General features: G+C 40.3%; 1 protein-coding gene across 18 annotated transcripts in view; it reads right to left on the reverse strand.

The window, feature by feature from the left end:
• Window positions 1-9,988: 9,988 nt before the first annotated feature.
• The window catches only part of SORBS2 (sorbin and SH3 domain containing 2), a 209,376-nt gene continuing 200,365 nt past the window's right edge, over window positions 9,989-18,999 (reverse strand). For all 18 annotated transcript variants that reach the window (XM_060407132.1, XM_060407131.1, XM_060407128.1 and 15 more), the window contains 3 exons: window positions 18,617-18,666; window positions 14,517-14,623; window positions 9,989-12,149 (listed from right to left, as the gene is read on the reverse strand). In XM_060407132.1, the coding sequence (XP_060263115.1) occupies window positions 12,088-12,149; window positions 14,517-14,623; window positions 18,617-18,666 (219 nt within the window). In that variant the 3' untranslated portion in view covers window positions 9,989-12,087. The remainder of the gene's footprint in view (window positions 12,150-14,516; window positions 14,624-18,616; window positions 18,667-18,999) is intronic.

Consider the following 18,999-nt stretch of genomic DNA (forward strand, 5'->3'; position numbering starts at 1 on the left):
GATCCTGTGTTGGCAAAGCAAGGCATTCATTCTCTTATGATTTTTCTTTTGATTAATCTTGAATTCCAGAATGATCCTCAAAAAATATGTCATTATCAGCACCTGCAGAGTCAAAAAGTTGCCATGTTTGAATCTGAAGTTTACACCGTGTTCCTCGTTGCTTCTTTAAATCTTTTCTTGCTGGGAAGAAGAGCTCCTGAGGCAGGAAGATTATTCATGACCCCATTTAGAAAGCAGGTCATCTCATCTATGCATCATCAGTGTTGAGAAGTATGCTGTGGTTTTCAATACAGCTGTCTAGTGATTTATCTTTAATAGCGAAAGAAATACCAAGCCCATTAATCCAGGGGCAGATGTATGCTAAGCTTGTTGTCATATCATCTGACAGCTGACCAAAGGCTGTCTCTTGGGGGTGGTGGTGGTGGTGGTGGTGGTGGGAAGTCTAGATAGCAGTAGCTCAGAGTTCATAATCATTTTGAGATTCCTCCATTAGAAGAAAGGACGGGAAAGGGAGAGAAGACGATATTTTAGGGGCTTCATTGTAAATACTTTGGACAAATAGTACCAGTGTTTTTCTTAGGAAGTAGGTCAAAGATCAGCTTGCTAGTTCCAACTCATTTCTGTCCACCAGTAACTATCTTTCTTAGCTGATGAGTTGGGGGAAAATGCCAGTGATTCTAGGCAGAAGACTATGCTATCAGCAAGTCTGATAAGCTGTCTAACAACTGCCTGGTTTGTACAGGAGCAGACTTCCAAGGAGGGATTTTCTTACTAGCAAAGTAAGCCTACAGATGGTCAACAGACACATGAAAAGATGTTCAACATCACTCAACATCAGGGAAATAGAAATCAAAACCACAATGAGGTATCACATCACACCTGTCAGAATGGTTATCATCAAAAAGCCAGGAAATAACAAGCATTGATCAGGGTGTAGAGAAAAGGGAACTGTTGTGCACTGTTGGTGGGAATGTAAATCAGTGCAACCACTGCGGGAAATAGTATGGAAATTCCTCAAAATTATTAAAAAATAAAATTACCCTATGATCCAGCAATTCCATTTCTAGGTATTTACCTGAAGAAAACAACAGTAATCTGGAAAGATATCAACACCCCCATGTTCATTGCCGCATTATTTACAATAACCAAGACATGGAAGCAACCTAGGTATTCGCCGACAGACAAATGCATAAAGAAGATATGGTGTATATATGCAATGGAAGACTACTCAGCCATAGCAAGAATGAAATTTGTGCTATTTGTGATGACATGGATGGACCCAGAGGATATTATGCCAAGTGAAATTAGACAGAGGAAGAAGAATACCACAAGATCTCATTTACAATGTAGAATCTAAAAAACAAAACAAAAGAACAAACGAAAACCAGGCTTATAGACACAGATGAAGTGTTGCTGATGGGGAGAAGGAGAGGGGACTGGGCGAAATAGGTAAAGGAGATTAATAGGTGCAAATTTTCAGTTACATAAGTCACAAGGATGTAGTATGTAGCAGACAGTAATACTGTAATACAGACAATAATGCCATAATAATTTTGCAGGTGATGAGTAGTTCCTAAGCTTGTTGTGGTCATCTTGTAATGTGTTTTTCAGATTACTAGGTTGTACACCTGAAATGAACATAATACTGCCCATCAACTATGCTTCAGAAAAATTTTAAAAAGTAATCAAGCCTCATGTCCCAGGTCTGGTCTATGGTGACACACAGAGGTTCTGAATAGCTCTACAACTAAGTATGTATTTGTTTTGTTTTGAGTTAAATGTCTTCTATTGGTATCGGTAATGAGTCCCAAAATGAGCCCAGTGGAATGATCAACAGCAGTCGTGTCTGGCCGTGTCAGAGCTCTGGGTCTCAGGCCCCAGGGGAGCTTAGTTGAGATACTGGCAGCTTGCCGTCAGGAATCTTCAAGCCAGGATGCCTTGAATGTGTGGCCTTGATATCCTATTCCTTGTATCAAAGCTCATCTGCAGAAAAAAATCCAGGGGCACAGGCTCAGACATAGACTAGTGATTTTGAGCAATGATGGTAGAAAGAGTGCTATGGGTTGATGTTCACTAGAGACCCAATAAAGCCAGTATTTATACCAATCTAATTTTGAGACCAGTTTTAGTTGATGTGGTTAAATAGTGAGTGAGTCTTTGAAAAGGTATGTTGATTCCTTGCCATTTTGTCTAAGGGAATTTCTCTAGGATAAATATTATCTGTAAACTCTTGAGCTCATACCTCATCATGGCTTTATCAGTACTTACACCCTCAGGAGAAACATTGGTATTTCATATCCAGTCAACAACTTATGGAGCCAATAGCACCCCTGCTTGTGACAACCAAAAATGTCTTCAGACGTTGCCTGATGTCCCCTGGGAGAGGGACAGAATTGCTCTCAGTGAGAAGCACTATGCTAGTACATTATGAAAATGTTTTAGATCTAACTTTCCTGGAATATATCTACTTTCCAAATAATTTATTTTCCGTTTTCTCAGTTTTGATTCAAAACTTGTGCATTCAGCTAACTCCCAGGACAGTTTGGATGTCATATCCAACTCCTCTGTAGTTCATACATTTCTCATTTTAATCTCTCTCTTCCTTTAGCCATCCCCTTAGCTATAAAAATGCTTAATGCATGTGGTGGCTTATGGCAGGGTGATAAATATTATTTCCTCTCTCTCTTGATCTTTTCTTTCTTTCATCTAGCAGATTTTCTGGCCTAGGGGTAATTCTGTAGCTCTTGCCTCTTTGCTTTGTGTTCATTACATTTTCATGAATACTGGGGTTGACTTTGACTTTTTCTCACTGGTTTTGTAAACCTTGGTAATGTTGAATTGAAGCACTATTTATTTACTATTTCAGAGTCTTGTTCAATGTTAAATGTCAAGTAATATGTTCAGTATGATTTCATTTTTTTCACACATACACACATATGCACACACACACACAACAGGCTAATACACATGTGCAGAAAAACATTATGGAGGGATATATTCCAAATGATAATCTTTACCCTAAATGAGATCCTTAGTGTTTTTCCTTTGTACTCATTTATGCTTTCTAATTTTTCCTACAATACGTGTTTTGCTTGTAAATTACAAAAGACGAAAATGTTTGCAAAGTCATTCTCCAGCTTTCTGTCTGATCAGTGCAAGAGTTGACACTTGCCCATGGGTGTTGTTAATGGTAACCAGAGTTTTGTTTTCAGTGGCGCTTATTTTTGGAAGACACTAGGACAACTGAGTCACCCGTCGTATTTTAGGGAAAAGGATGAAACAAGAAACCCCAAAGGAACAGGTGAAGATTCGCTAGGCAGATTTCTGCCTTGTACTGAAAGTTTTTTGGGTCAAGATATATGTACGTGCATGAGCTCAGATGGAACTTTCCTGAGCCATGGCGGGGCTGAATTTAGCCGTGAGCTAAGGCTCTCAGTCACTCAGAGTGTCATCCAGCAGAGAATGGCTAGCGTATCCTGGGGCTTTGTTTATTGAAAAGAGGTCCAATAAGCACACCATGTTCTTAGAGCATGCTGGCCTTGCTCTTCTCCAAATGGCTCCATAATACTAAGCATCTCTCTGAGCACCATCAGCTGTTGACGTGACTCACCGTCAACAGCCTCCAGGACCTTCATGAATCACAGCTCATGGGCAGGCTCTTGCCAGAAATCGAAGTTATAACCTCACTGGTTACTGTGTACTTTTAGAAACCCAAATTAGCTTTCCTCAGGGAAACACTATGGTGGTTAGCAAAAGCAGACACCTCTTTCTGTCATCTTGGGCACAGCTTGATGCTGCTATGAGTGGCTGGCCATTGCTGACGGCAGAGTTTGCGAGAGGGAAGTGATAGGGAGGGAGCTGGGAGGATGTAGCTGTTTGACTCTGACTCTGACTTTGACTCAGACTTTGATCTGATCAAAGGCGTTTAGCACCAGGCTCAGCTGGCTTAGAAGAAGGAGTACATGCTTGGTGGATAGACCCCAGAGTCTGAACTCAGCTTCCATTGCATACTTTGTATTAACTTCTCATATTCCTCAGCGTCCTCATCTATAAAATGGGCATAGAGATTTCCTCTTAGATATGTTGTAAGGATGAAAACACAGAATGCTTGTAAATGACAGTCTGGTATATAGCAGATATTCAGCTTTCCTTTCTCTCTAGTTGGTTTCCAGGTTTGTGACTGACAATTCAAATAGATGAGGGGTTCACAGGTTTTTTTTTTTTTTTTTTTTAATAAAGGGACAGAGAGCAAGTATTTCAGGTTTTGTGGGCCAGGAGGCAAGATTAAGGATATTATTTACATGGACGGAGGTTTGTGACATTGTCCAGGAGACAGGAATCAAGACCATCCTCAAGAAAAAAATGCAGAAAACAAAATGGTTGTCTGAGGAGGCCTTACAAATAGCTGTGAAAAGAAGAGAAGTGAAAAGCAAAGGAGAAAAGGAAAGATATACCCATTTGAATGCAGAGTTCCAAAGAATAGCAAGGAGAGATAAGAAAGCCTTCCTCAGTGATCAATGCAAAGAAATAGAGGAAAACAATAGAATGGGAAAGACTATCGATCTCTTCAAGAAAATTAGAGATACCAAGGGAACATTTCATGCAAAGATGGGCTCAATAAAGGACCGAAATGGTATGGACCTAACAGAAGCAGAAGATATTAAGAAGAGGTGGCAAGAATACACAGAAGAACTGTACAAAATAGATCTTCAAGACCCAGATGATCACGATGGTGTGATCACTCACACTCACTGAGAGCCAGACATCCTGGAATGTGAAATCAAGTGGGCCTTAGGAAGCATCACTATGAACAAAGCTAGTGGAGGTGATGGAATTCCAGTTGAGCTATTTCAAATCCTAAAAGATGATGCTGTGAAAGTGCTGCATTCAATATGTCAGCACATTTGGAAAACTCAACAGTGACCACAGGACTGGAAAAGGTCAGTTTTCATTCCAATCCCAAAGAAAGGCAATGCAAAAGAATGCTCAAACTACTGCACAATTGCACTCATCTCATATGCTAGTAAAGTAATGCTCAAAATTCTCCAAGCCAGGCTTCAACAGGACATGAACCGGGAAATTCCAGATGTTCAAGCTGTTTTTAGAAAAGGCAGAGGAATGAGAGATCAAATTGCCAACATCTGCTGGATCATCGAAAAAGCAAGAGAGTTCCAGAAAAACATCTATTTATGCTTTATCGACTATGCCAAAGCCTTTGACTGTGTGGATCACAGTAAACTGTAGAAAATTCTGAAGGAGATGGGAATACCAGACCACCTAACCTGCCTCTTGAGAAACCTGTATGCAGGTCAGGAAGCAACAGTTAGAACTGGACATGGAACAACAGACTGGTAACAAATAGGAAAAGGAGTACGTCAAGGCTGTATATTGTCACCCTGCTTATTTAACTTATATGCAGAGTACATCATGAGAAATGCTTAGCTGGATGAAGCACAAGCTGGAATCAAGATTGCCGGGAGAAATAACAATAACCTCAGATATGCAGATGACACCACCCTTATGCAGAAAATGAAGAAGAACTAAAGAGCCTCTTGATGAAAGTGAAAGAGGAGAGTGGAGAGTGAAAAAGTTGGCTTAAAGCTCAACATTCAGAAAACTAAGATCATGGGAACCGGTCCCGTCACTTCATGGCAAATAGATGGGGAAACAGTGGCTGACTTTATTTTTGGGGCTCCAAAATCACTACAGATGGTGACTACAGCCATGAAATTAAAAGACCCTTACTCCTTGCAAGGAAAATTATGACCAAACTCAGTTCAGTTCAGTTCAGTTCAGTCGCTCAGTCGTGTCCGACTCTTTGCGACCCCATGAATCGCAGCACGCCAGGCCTCCCTGTCCATCACCATCTCCCAGAGTTCACTCAGACTCACATCCATCGAGTCCATGATGCCATCTCATCCTCGGTCGTCCCCTTCTCCTCCTGCCCCCAATCCCTCCCAGCATCAGAGTCTTTTCCAATGAGTCAACTCTTCACATGAGGTGGCCAAAGTACTGGAGCTTCAGCTTTAGCATCATTCCTTCCAAAGAAATCCCAGGGTTGATCTCCTTCAGAAAGGACTGGTTAGATCTCTTTGCAGTCCAGGTGACTCTCAAGAGTCTTCTCCAACACCACAGTTCAAACGCATCAATTCTTCGGCGCTCAGCCTTCTTCACAGTCCAACTCTCACATCCATACACGACCACAGGAAAAACCATAGCCTTGACTAGACGGGCCTTAGTTGGCAAAGTAATGTCTCTGCTTTTGAATATACTATCTAGGTTGGTCATAACTTTTCTTCCAAGGAGTAAGCGTCTTTTAATTTCATGGCTGTAATCACCATCTGCAGTGATTTTGGAGCCCCCCAAAATAAAGTCTGACACTGTTTCCACTGTTTCCCCATCTATTTCCCATGAAGTGATGGGACTGGATGCATGATCTTCGTTTTCTGAATGCTGAGCTTTAAGCCAACTTTTTCACTCTTTCACTCTTTCACTTTCATCAAGAGGCTTTTCAGCTCCTCTTCACTTTGTGCCATAAGGGTGGTGTCATCTGCATATCTGAGGGTATTGATATTTCTCCCGGCAATCTTGATTCCAGCTTGTGTTTCTTCCAGTCCAGCATTTCTCATGATATACTCTGCATATAAGTTAAATAAGCAGGGTGACAATATACAGCCTTGATGTACTCCTTTTCCTATTTGGAACCAGTCCGTTGTTCCATGTCCAGTTCTAACTGTTGCTTCCTGACTTGCATACAGATTTCTCAAGAGGCAGGTTAGGTGGTCTGGTATTCCCATCTCTTTCAGAATTTTCCACAGTTTATTGTGATCCACACAGTCAAAGGCTTTGGCATAGTCAATAAAGCAGAAATAGATGTTTTTCTGGAACTCTCTTGCTTTTTTGATGATCCAGCGGATGTTGGCAGTTTGATCTCTCGTTCCTCTGCCTTTTCTAAAACCAGCTTGAACATCAGGGAGTTCACGGTCCACATGTTGCTGAAGCCTGGCTTGGAGAATTTTGAGCATTACTTTACTAGCATATGAGATGAGTGCAATTGTGCAGTAGTTTGAGCATTCTTTTGCATTGCCTTTCTTTGGGATTGGAATGAAAACTGACCTTTTCCAGTCCTGTGGCCACTGCTGAGTTTTCCAAATGTGCTGGCATATTAAGTGCAGCACTTTCACAGCGTCATCTTTCAGGATTTGAAACAGCTCAACTGGAATTCCATCACCTCCACTAGCTTTGTTCGTAGTGATGCTTTCTAAGGCCCACTTGACTTCACATTCCAAGATGACCTAGACAGCATATTAAAAAGCAGAGACATTACTTTGCCAACAAAGGTCCGTCTAGTCAAGGCTATGGTTTTTCCAGTAGTCAACTATGGATGTGAGAGTTGGACTATAAAGAAAGCTGAGCGCTGAAGAATTGATGCTTTTGAACTTGGTGTTGGAGAAGACTCTTGAGGGTCCCTTGGATTGCAATGAGATCTAGCCAGTCCATCCTAAAGGAGATCAGTCCTGGGTGTTCATTGAAAGGACTGATGTTGAAGCTGAAACTCCAATACTTTGGCCATGTTATGCAAAGAGCTGACTTGTTGGAAAAGACCCTGATGCTGGGAAAGATTGAGGGCAGGAGAAGGGGCAACAGAGGATGAGATGGTTGGATGGCATCACCAACTCAATGGACATGAGTTTGAGTGGACTCTGGGAGTTGGTGATAGACAGGGAGGCCTGGCGTGCTGCGGTTCATGGGATTGCAAAGCATTGGACACAACTGAGCAACTGAACTGAACTTACATTACAGAGAGAAAACTAATTTCTACCAATTTTGAATTTATGAAATCCAAATATAATAACAGGATAATGTTTCTCTAATATAGACCTACAAGTGAAAAGAAAGGGATTCTTTTTCTGGGGAGAAATGTTTGAGTTAATTGGGGCTCAAAGTCAGTGCTCCTTATCATCAGATCGATTGCCCATGTTCATCTGTACAAACCATTCTTAACTTGCAGACCAAATAAACACAGGCGGCAGGCTGAATTTGGTCCACAGGCCATAGTTTACAGTTTCTTGTTGTATACTCTCTACAACTAACACCAGTCTCTGCTTGTGCTCTAACCCAATCATCCATGATGAGTAAATCATTTGAAATCATAATTGCTACATAAACAACAATTGGAGGGCTACAATCTGGAAAGGAAGGTGAAATAATTCAATCTGTAAATAGGCTTTTGGAAGCTGACAAAGTGCTTATTCTATCTGATCCATTTGTGGCTGAAATCAGGAAAACAGTAGGAAGAAATGATCAGGCAACACAAACTGACCACCTACACACAGAGATCAAGCCGTGGATCATCATGGCAACAGTTACTCTATCAGGTTCTTTCTGCTTCTTATCAAATAAGAGGTAGACATGCATATGTGTATTCATTCCCACCCCCTCCGTGCAAAGGAGGGATTAAAATTTGGCACAGAAAATGTCAGAGGGTCCCTTCCCGCTGCCCCTCCCCTGACCCGGCTGGCTGGTTGGTGCACGGGTGTGAGTCTGCAGCCCACTGAGGCCGACGAGTAGAGACAGTGCTCTACGGGGCTTATTGTGTTGGTTTCACAACAAAATGGATCCGATTCTACCTAGCAAGGCAACCGTTAATGGCGTAAATGAGGAATTTCATTGATGATCGTGCATTGACATAAAATCAAGCAAAATAGGTCACTAAGCATCAATTTTGGAGCAAAAAAAAATAATTCAGCATTCAACCCAGAGTTCTGGCATCGCTGAACGCTGGTTATGGCTAGTGTGGATCTTACAGCAGTGCTGGGATGGCTGAGTCAGAAGTCTGGGCAAAATGCAAAGCTGTTTAGGAATTCTTTGTACTATTTTCATTCTTTTTTTTTTTTTCCACCTGTGCCATGTGGCATACAGGATCCCTGACCAGGATCAAACCCATGCCTCCTGCACTGAGAGCACGGATATCTATCACTGGTTAAGAAGCACTGGACCAGCAGGGAAGTCCCTGTTTAGGCATTCTTGAGCTTGGGCTTTGACAGAGTTGCTGTTGCGTCTCAACAGATTCTGCAGAGGAGCACAGATGATAAAATTCTCCAGTGAGACAAGGAAATCCAGATCTTGATGCACGTGGTTTATAAAATCCCAGATTTACATATTTAGAGTGCCAATCATTTGGCAGATTCTCTTGCAGAAAGTTCACCAACAGCCTCCTGCATTTGATCAGATTCACCTGGTTAAATGACCATAACTGTTCTCACAAAACCAGGGACTAGAAGAATAATACAGGGCGTATTCTTCATACAATGGGAACATACCTTTGTGGAAAGCTAATACATGGTGGAAAGTACCCAGTGGAATAGAGGGGATCAGGGTGGATGTTTGGGTGAAGCTACATGATAACTAAATTGCCAACAGAGGAACGTCCATGTTTCTGAGTATGTGAGTGATAGATATGGAAGAGGGCTGAAGCACATAGAGCCAGAAAGGACTCCAGTTTATTAGAAATGATCCAAGTGGGAGAGCTAGCTGCTTACTATCTGTTGAGATAAAGGAATGACACCCAATGGCAACACATAATTTGAGATTCATTGAGTGCTTGTGAGTATTAACAGTTTGCCATGCCAATGGTGATAAAGCTTTTTGGGGCAAGGATGTTGAACTGAAGATTGTTGAATTTGTAAAGAGCTTACAACTTCTTATAATTAACTTCTCCTTAGAAAAATAGCTATTTTTGAGGCAGAAATATTTTAAAATGTGTTGGTTTAGCTGAAGAACAATCTTTAGCCAAAGCGTATTTAGCAAAGGAGCTTTGGTGATGGTTTTAAAAAATATTTCTTATCTGAGCTGATCCAAATGCATCTTTTCTCCATTTGTGTGTCAAGAGAACACAGAGCAAATGCATGTTATCTGAGTTTATCTAACAGGTTGGAATAAAATACACAATTCATGTAAGGATAAATGTCAAGAAGAAAAGCTGAAGTATATGTCCAAGCAAAATTTATTAGATGTCTATTCAAGAAAAACACAATGACCTTTGCTTGTAAGAATTTGAAGTCAATTACCTAAAAGCTTGGTATGAATATTTTTCCTTTTAAAATCAGATACAGAGAGTAGAAACATTAATTTTTCTTAAGTATGACAGGCAACAGATATTGAAGTCTTCTCTCATAAATGGCATCAAAGGTAATTATTCATTTATCAGCAAAGCTGCATGCAGTTGACCTAATTTCAAACCCAAAGCCTTTAAAATATAAAGCTGGCTGTGAACTTGACAATAATCAAGGTAGGCTACTCAAAGATGTTTCTTTACCTTCTTCCTAGTGAAATTCCTCTATAATCAGTATTTATATACATTTTAGTTTGGCTGCTAAAATCTTATATTCATAAACTTTTGCATAAGTGCTATCTTACAGAATCGCACTGTCGAGTCATAATAATGATTTGTGGGAGATGTAAAGGATGCTCTGTTGAAGGTGTTTTAGTTTAGTTTAAATGAAGGATAAAGACCAAATTAGGAAATTCCCCTGTCTTCTCAACAACTAAATAGTCTGTACAAAAAAAAGAGCAAATGTATGTACAAAATTCTAGAGTCTACGTACATTGTGAAAAGATCAATCACTGTTCACAGAAGAAATGCTGTAAAAAGTTTTATCTATAAGGTGCTAAAGATCCAAATATGAATAGTTCTTATGCAAAGTCATAAGAAATACAAAGCTAGTTCTCGGGGTATGCGTAATTCAGGCACTGTTAACCACATTAAATCTTTCAGGTCCCAATATCATCTCGTAGGTTTCTACTTCAGGGCAGAAAATATAACCTGAATGATTTAACACTGTCTCTAAAAAGTGCCTAATGTATTCCGAGGAAATAGTTTACACACACCAGGAAAATCAGGCTCAACATATTCCTGTCCTCAAATGTAGCCAGGATTCTGAGTTCCAGAGAAGAAAAATAATTGTCATAGTAAAAATAATTGTATTGATCATAATCCTTACTAAAACCAGCCTTAATACTTGTGATGCTTCCAAAGTACTCTATTTCTATAAAATAATGTGTGAGATTCTTCTACATTTCCATAAAACGTACAACATAGCATATGGATTGTCTGTTCTCATACAATCTCAGATGTATATGTGTACACACAGTGAAATCTTACCTATGAATATTGCTTACACATACTTTCAAGTGTCTATGTTAGAATAATTCATTGCCCCTGTCACTAACACTGCTTTTATTTAACTTTTATCAGATAAATAAAACACTAAGAGCTCATTGTTCATTATGCTGATTATTACATTTTAATATAAAATAGCAATGCAACTTTACAACACAATAGTTATTTTTTTTTGTAGTCTAGCTAAACCTCTTATATTCTCATGATTATTACCAAAGGCTCTTATTCACTTATTGTTTGCACTTCTAAAAAGTACAAAAAAAAAAAACAAACAAAACAACAAACCTGCAGGAAAAGACTCCTACTGGAAACTCACATTCAATTCAACAAAATCACACTCATTCGAATTAACTTTCCTACTCTTACTTTAGATTTTGTAATCACTGTGCATATTACAACAGATAAGTGCAGGCAAACAATAGTTGGAGTACAGTTGTCATATCGTGTAAACCAGGACACTAGGCAAACTCGTGAAAGGAAAATATACTGCCAAGCTAAGAAGGTGAAAATGCGAACCACAGCAAGTAGCAAGAAACAATCTTCTGGTTGCCTGAAGGGAGAACAGCTTTCAAAGTGGACCGGAGAGCCTCCTTGAGACACTTATTTTTTTGCCTCAACTGCTCAACCCTTATTAAGCATAGGGTTTTCTTTCTGATGCCACAGATCCACTTTTCCGAGTTTAGAGCAGAAAGCAGGAATATGCACGTTCACACGGAGGCTAATCCGCCCATCTCCCCATGGCGTGGCAGTTCAGTTGCTGGTGGTTTGGTGGCAGGTGGAGATGGTGACGGTGGGTGACTTCTGTTGGAAATGGAAGGCATGACAGCAGGAGGCCTGCGGGATCTCTCAGGCAAGGTTATGCAGATGTGCTGCTGAAATGCGGCATAAATAACCAGGAGAGTGATTCACAGCCTCTTGACATAGTTTCCGGGAAAAGTACCAAAGAATTTGGTTCTTCTAGAGGTTCCTGAAAATAGAAATGATAAATGAAATTGAGGGGAGGTAACAACCGTGAGATATCAGTTCATCAGTTCAAGGGGGCTTGAAACTCACTAAGAGAGCAAGCCCTCAGAGTTTGGAAAAGAACTGAGACCCACTGAAGGGATGGGATGACAGAGTCAGCAGTCTAATCTCTACTGCCCGATGCCTTCATCACTTCTTAAGCTTAAAGGCTGTGCTCCCATCAGTTCAGTTGAGTTTAGTTCAGTTGCTCAGTCGTGTCTGACTCTCTGTGATCCCACGGACTGCAGCATGCTGGGCTTCCCTGTCCATCACCATCTCCTGGAGAGCTTGCTCAAACTCATGTCCATCAAGTCGGTGATGCCATCCAACTGCTCCCATCACACCAGGCTAAAGAGAAAAGCTCAGGTCTGAGGGAAGAGACAATCTCGCCGAGGAGGTGGGTTTTTAAGAACAAGGATACTTGAGTATCATGGGGCTCCATCACTGAGGCTGCTAGACAGGAGTGAGGAGCGGAAGAGGAGATGCGTGTGGGTACAATCTTCTCAATAAAGACCGGGCTGGCCGTGGGATAGGATGGACTGGAAAAGGCCCACACCAAGGCTTGATTCTCTGAGCAAGAGGTCTGTCACGGCTCCTTAGCACAGTGTAACACGAAAGCTTTATCAGGAATGCCATCACCACCCAGGTCTGTTATTTCATAGACGATCATGCTGAATGCCACAGCATTCATTTACAAATAGCCCTGCCAGGGTCCTTCATAAAATGTAGAAAATTTGAACAACTTACCAAATCACTAAAGAAAAAAAGGCAGACCACCGTTAGCAGGTGAGGGTTCTATCACTGGGGAAGTTTTCAATATGAGGAGTAAAACCAAATGCATAAAGGACCATCATGATGATCACCTTTGGATTCAAATATTGTAATTCCTTTGAAGCTTTCTGGAAAAGCAAGTGTACCAAATTCTTCCTTAGGTTTTCCAGCTCATGTAGAGTGAACACAGTCTCTGTACTTCCCTTTCTCATTTACCCTCTAGAGCTTACTGTCTTGGTTTGATGACTGATCTTCTTTATCCCTATGCAGGTAAGCCATTTTACTCTTCTTCTCAGTGGGGAATTAATATAAACAGAGGCAGAGGCTTGTGGCTGCTAATGTGACCTTTGTTCCCTTATTTCCCCACAGCTGGCCTGTCTACAGAAAGCCTTCATACCTCCATCAGCTGTCTCCATCTTCCTACATCTGTTTCCTTTTTATCTCTTTCCTCTGTGACTTAGTGTATGATACTCTTGTCTATAAAAATTTTCTCAGAAAACCTTTAGTTTTCTTTCAAGATGGTAAGAATGGGGCTGTTTTGTATGTGGTAAGAATGGAACCTCTCTCTACTTGGACCACATACTGAAGCTAAGGTGGGTCAGTGGATTCTTAAGAAAAGCTATGACAAACCTAGATAGTGTATTCAAAAGGAGAGACCTCACTTTGCCAACAAAGGTTCCTCTAGTCAAAGTTAAGGTTTTTCCAGTAGATGTGAGAGTTGGACCATAAAGAAGGCTGAGTGCCTAAGAATTGATGCTTTTGAACTGTGATGCTAGAGAAGTCTCCTGAGAGTCCCTTGGACAACAAGAAGATCAAACCAGTCAGTCCTAAAGGAAATCGACACTGAGTCTTCATTGGAAAGACTGATGCTGAAGCTGAAGCTCTAATACTTTGGCCACTTGATGTGAAGAGCCGACTCACTGGAAAAGACCCTGATGCTGGGAAAGATTGAGGGCAGGAGGAGAAGGGGGCAACAGAGGATGAGATGGTTGGATGGCATCACCGACTCAATAACATGAGTTTGAGCGAGCTCTGGGAGATACTGAAGGACAGGGAAGCCTGGCATGCTGTAGTCCACAGGGTCGCAAAGAGTGGGACACAACTGAGTGACTGAACAACAACAAAGGGCACCTCCAGCAGACCTAGTCAAGCATGAGTTATTCATTTCATCTGTTTTCTCTGATGTTTTTCATCTGATGAGATCCTCACTGCTGATGACCAGCATTCTTTGCTGAACAGAATATTCGTGTTTCTCATTTAGGGGACAGAGCATTGTTATTCTAAGATCTCAGTCTTTACTGGTTGGTGCTATTTAGAGAAATTTTCTTCTTTCAGTTGACTTGGAAATAAAACCAGCAGGAAACCACATATATCTGAAGCAGTAATACTAAGCTCTGTTCAAAATGCAGTTGCTCTAGGATTACATAATGCATACGGATGTGTGAAAGATAAAGGCATTATGAAATCAAAGAAAGCTTGACTATCACATCCCACCATGCATGGGAGCAAACATAAGCAAATTATAAAATGGCCAAATGCCTGAAAGGAAATGTACACATACCCACAAACCATCCATCATCACATTTTTCCATCACATCAATGACATCACTTTCTCTGAGCTCCAGCTCATCTTCATTCCTAGGAGTATAGTTATACAGAGCCTGAAACCTTAAACAAGACAAATGCATGTGTTAAAAAAACATTTTGCACTTCTATGAAACTACTGAAAGAATATAATATTTATTTTACTTTGAACCTATCCTTAACATATTAATTAGGTAGTATAAGTCTTTGGTAAGATTGTAAAGTAACTAGAGGTAGTTAAGCTTTCATAAGAATTAGACCACTCTAACAGCATTTCAGAACTCACAATGAGGAAAATTTATGGAAGATTCTAATATTCATGAGTTGTATTAAAACATTTTAACGTTTATAAATTCGACCTGCACTTCAATTGTACAGTCATAGATAGCTATCATTTGGACATTAAATAATAATACAGAATATAAGAGAAGTGCTATGTGTACTTTTCAGCTATGCAACGTGAAGTCACTCAGTCGTGTCCGACTCTTTGCGACCCCATGGACTGTAGCCTACCAGGCTCCTCTGTCCACGGGATTTTCCAGGCAATAGTACTGGAGTGGATTGCCATTTCCTTCTCCAAGGAATCTTCCCAACCCAGGGATCGAACCCGAGTCTCCCACATCGTAGACAGATGCTTTACCATCTGCAATCTCAGCCAAAAGGCCGAGAAGAACAAGAAGGAATCATAGTTTTAACTAGCCATATTCAGAAGCAAGGAACTGCAACTTGCAAGTGGAATTTTCAAATGATTCTAAATTGAGATGTACCAAATGTCTCAGATAAAGCTTTTATATTGCTGTGTGGAAATTACTATAAAAGAGAAGTTTATTTTTTTTTTTTTACTGGGAGGAAGTCTTTAAAATAGTTTAATTTCATAGTTTGCATCCGTGTAAGTGGTGATCTCAAGCAGTAGAGTTAGAGACATAAATTCGTTTTTAAAAGGTCCTGGAAAAATTGTGCTTAATGTAAAAACTCTCTCTTGAAATAACTGTATGTAAAAGTATACTCATAGAATGCTGCCACTTTTCTTTCTTTCTTTGAATTCTTTGAGAGCATATATTTTGGTGGCATCAGTCAGTAATAAACTCAGAGAATTTGGGGTAATAAAATAGCAGGCATATTAATATGGACTGGCATTTTGGAAGGACACTGATTCTAGCAGTTTAGAGGGTCAGGAAGCATTTGATATGCAGTTAACATGAAAATGTCATATTACTACTAAAATATTGCCAGTATAAGTTAATGAATTTGTTTCTGCTGTTCTTCTTAACAGTTAATGTAATTTTGCCAAAGTAGGAAATAAGAACCATATTTCAGGGCACTTTGGATTTTTTCAAGCCAACTTAAAAGGCTGGTAATATTGGATATTGCTCAGGAACAAGAATGATTTGTTTTGATTACGTCATTCAGTCAAGAGAATCCTGCTCTGGTAGGAACAAAACTGCTCCCTCACCTGAACTCAAATGTCGTGTGACAGATCAGAGGCAGCCGCACTGGCTTCTCCCACTTTTCAGGTTGCGGGAGGAGGGAGTCTGGATAGAGCTGGACTGGAGGAAGGTGTACTGGGGAAAGACCTGATAAGATGTGGTGTCTAACAGCCTCACCTAGAAAACACTATCTTCTCTGGCCTGAGAGCAAAGCCTGGAATTCCAGTGTTAGGGATTTCTTCCCCTGTTAACACTGTTTTCTCTGGGTCAACCTTTTTAGCCACTTGGGGTTTTGAGGTCTTCTATGGAGAAAGGATTCTGGTTGTGGGGAAGGGCTAAGAAAGATACCTAAATCCTAGAGCAGTGGCAAAATAGACAGGGAGCTCTTGAGTACCAACATTCCTTAATTTGGATATTTGCATGGGGCCAGCCCCGGTTGGAGGAGTCAGATTATTTTCTTGTTTGATTTGAAGATGCTCAGGTGGAGGAATGGTATCTTTTGTTCATTCCTGGGGGAAGTTAGTTTTACCACCGTTCCTTTTCTGGTCTCACATTTGAGGGAGATAGGCATTCCTGGGCTGCTAAGTCTATGGATATACACTGCATCTCTCACTTTGGGAAATACTGGATCTCTTCAGGCTTCAGCCTTGACCCAGGCCCATCTCCAACCACTCCCAGAAATAGGCCTATTTAAGGCCATAAATCCCAGCTGCTTGAAGAATCTCAAGGTCCCAAGAGCGGAAAAAAAAAAAAAAAAAAAAAGAATTGGCACAAACTCCTACTTCTCTTTAACATGATGAAAACCAGTGTGCTTGTCAAAGTTTACTTACCATTCTGGTTTAATTAGACCACCAAAAAAAAAAAAAAATTGGAAGTTTCATGGAAACATAAACAAACCTTTCAGAAATCCTCCTGCCTCTGTTGGCTATCAAAATCAGTGTTGCACGACAGGAAATGCAGTCAAATTACAATTTTAAAAAAATGCTGTTTTGAAGGATGTATTGGTGAGATGAATGATGGTGGTGGGGTCAGGATGCCTCAGAAAGAAATTTGTCTTTAAAACAGGAAATGCTCGGCCAATCATGAAACTCTGTCTATAACTTGCAGCTTTTTCTGTAACATATTTTACCATACTTCTGAACTGGAGTGACATGATAACATTTTGTTCCTATTTTCAATCAAAACCTATTTCTTGAATGAAAGAGATTAAGTGATACCCTGCAGTCCATGGGGTCACAAACAGTCGGACATGACAGCGACTGAACAACAAGCTATACTTGGCATTGTAATCAAATAGAAACTTAATACAGAATTTTTCTAATGTTCAAAGCAGGGCATTGAAAATGTGCCTTCTCCCACCTGTGAGCTCATAAACACATGTGAGTATTAACTTCATATGACATGAAACAGAGTAACATCACCTATATCCTAATCCATAAATTGATTAAAAGCTGCTAATGCATTGATGCAGTGCAGTAAACCTAATCAGTCTTGGATTTATTCTCTATGATTCATCTCATAGTCAGTTGAGTAAAAAAGAACACAAAGTCAACCTTTAGGCTTAAGGGTTGTACTTAAACTTTTTTTTCCCCAACTAAATGAAAATTTAAATGATTTGTTCCTCCAAACCTTTTCTTTTCATTAACAAAAATTTCTTTCTAGCTGTACCGAGTGAGAGCTAGTTTGGTGTTAGAGATGGTTTCTGAGGCCTGTGCTTTTAGCTAAGCACCAGGTATGTGAGCAGTGAGGAGCGACTAATGGCTGGGAGATCGCCAGGCCCTGCTGGATTGCTCTGCTCCAGCCTGGCGTGCTGAAGTCCGTGAGGTTGCAGAGTCGGACTGAGCGACTGAACTGAACTGAACTGAACTGAGGGGAGTGGAACTTGGCCAGCCAGCAGGGGGCGCACTATGTATCCTCAGCTCAGCCCGACAAGGTTTAGCCCTGTAACTGCGCCTTCCCCGGGGCTCGCTCCTGACTCAGAGAGGCAACAGCCAACAGAAGTGGATAACCTCTAAATGTCTCCCTTGGGCAAAATGGTACAGAAAGACAACCTTAAAGACAGTATGTGACACCTTCAGGATTGGTTGAACTTAGTATCAGGAGGTGGGGATTTGAAAGAAGGTGTGAAAGGCATTTATTTTCCTGGTCCTTTGTGTAAACATCACATAACTTAATAACAATGCATGTTTTAAGACTGACATTTCCAACATTCTGGAACTTCAGAATTATGTCACTAACTTATCACTGTAGGTCTACTTTGACATTCTCTTGCTTTTCAAATATGTATAAAAACAATGTTAGAACATTTTCAATGTCTTTAAGGCTGCAGTTACTAGAATCTACATGCTGAGTAGGACAGGGAGAGAGACAGATTCATGAATCTTAGGAATCACTACAGCATTGGAAGGTTTTTCTAGTGCATAAATCAATCTTTGCAAAATCATGGATTTTTTTCAAAAGTAGCTTCTGTTCTCTGTTGTGAAAGATGGAAGTTATTGCAATTACTCTTAATCTGGGAGGTCTTATCTCGTGTTAGTTACTCTGGTCTCTTTCATGTGCAAAGTTGTATCATCCTCGCTCATGGTACATCAATGGTCCATTTTGCGGGTCAAGGTTAGTCTCAAATTTATAAGATAAGAAGAATACTTACGGTTCCCCCCCACCTTGAATGTTTTCATGAGTAAACACAGGACGCTGTGGCTGAAATGAAATGATTTTCAATGTAATCAATGCTTAAACTGGTACTAATTAAAAGATAATTTGGATAATGGCATGGCACTTTTCTTGACATTTAATATTTCCTGTTGTAAAAAACCAAGAGGAAGAAAAGAAAAACCAAATAAAGGGTTTCTACAGGATTCATAATCAAAATATTTTGAAGGGTGCTTTAAATTAAGTTGAAATAACCAAAGTTCAAATGTTTGAAACGTATCTGCAATCTCGTCTGCTCAAGCTTTAAGGAAGACTCAGTCCCATTGATTTTTCAAAGGCCAGGAACAATGGCAAGAACATAAGACACCAAATAACTAGACT

Source organism: Ovis aries, chromosome 26, assembly GCF_016772045.2.
Source record: "Ovis aries strain OAR_USU_Benz2616 breed Rambouillet chromosome 26, ARS-UI_Ramb_v3.0, whole genome shotgun sequence".
NCBI lineage: Eukaryota > Metazoa > Chordata > Mammalia > Artiodactyla > Bovidae > Ovis > Ovis aries.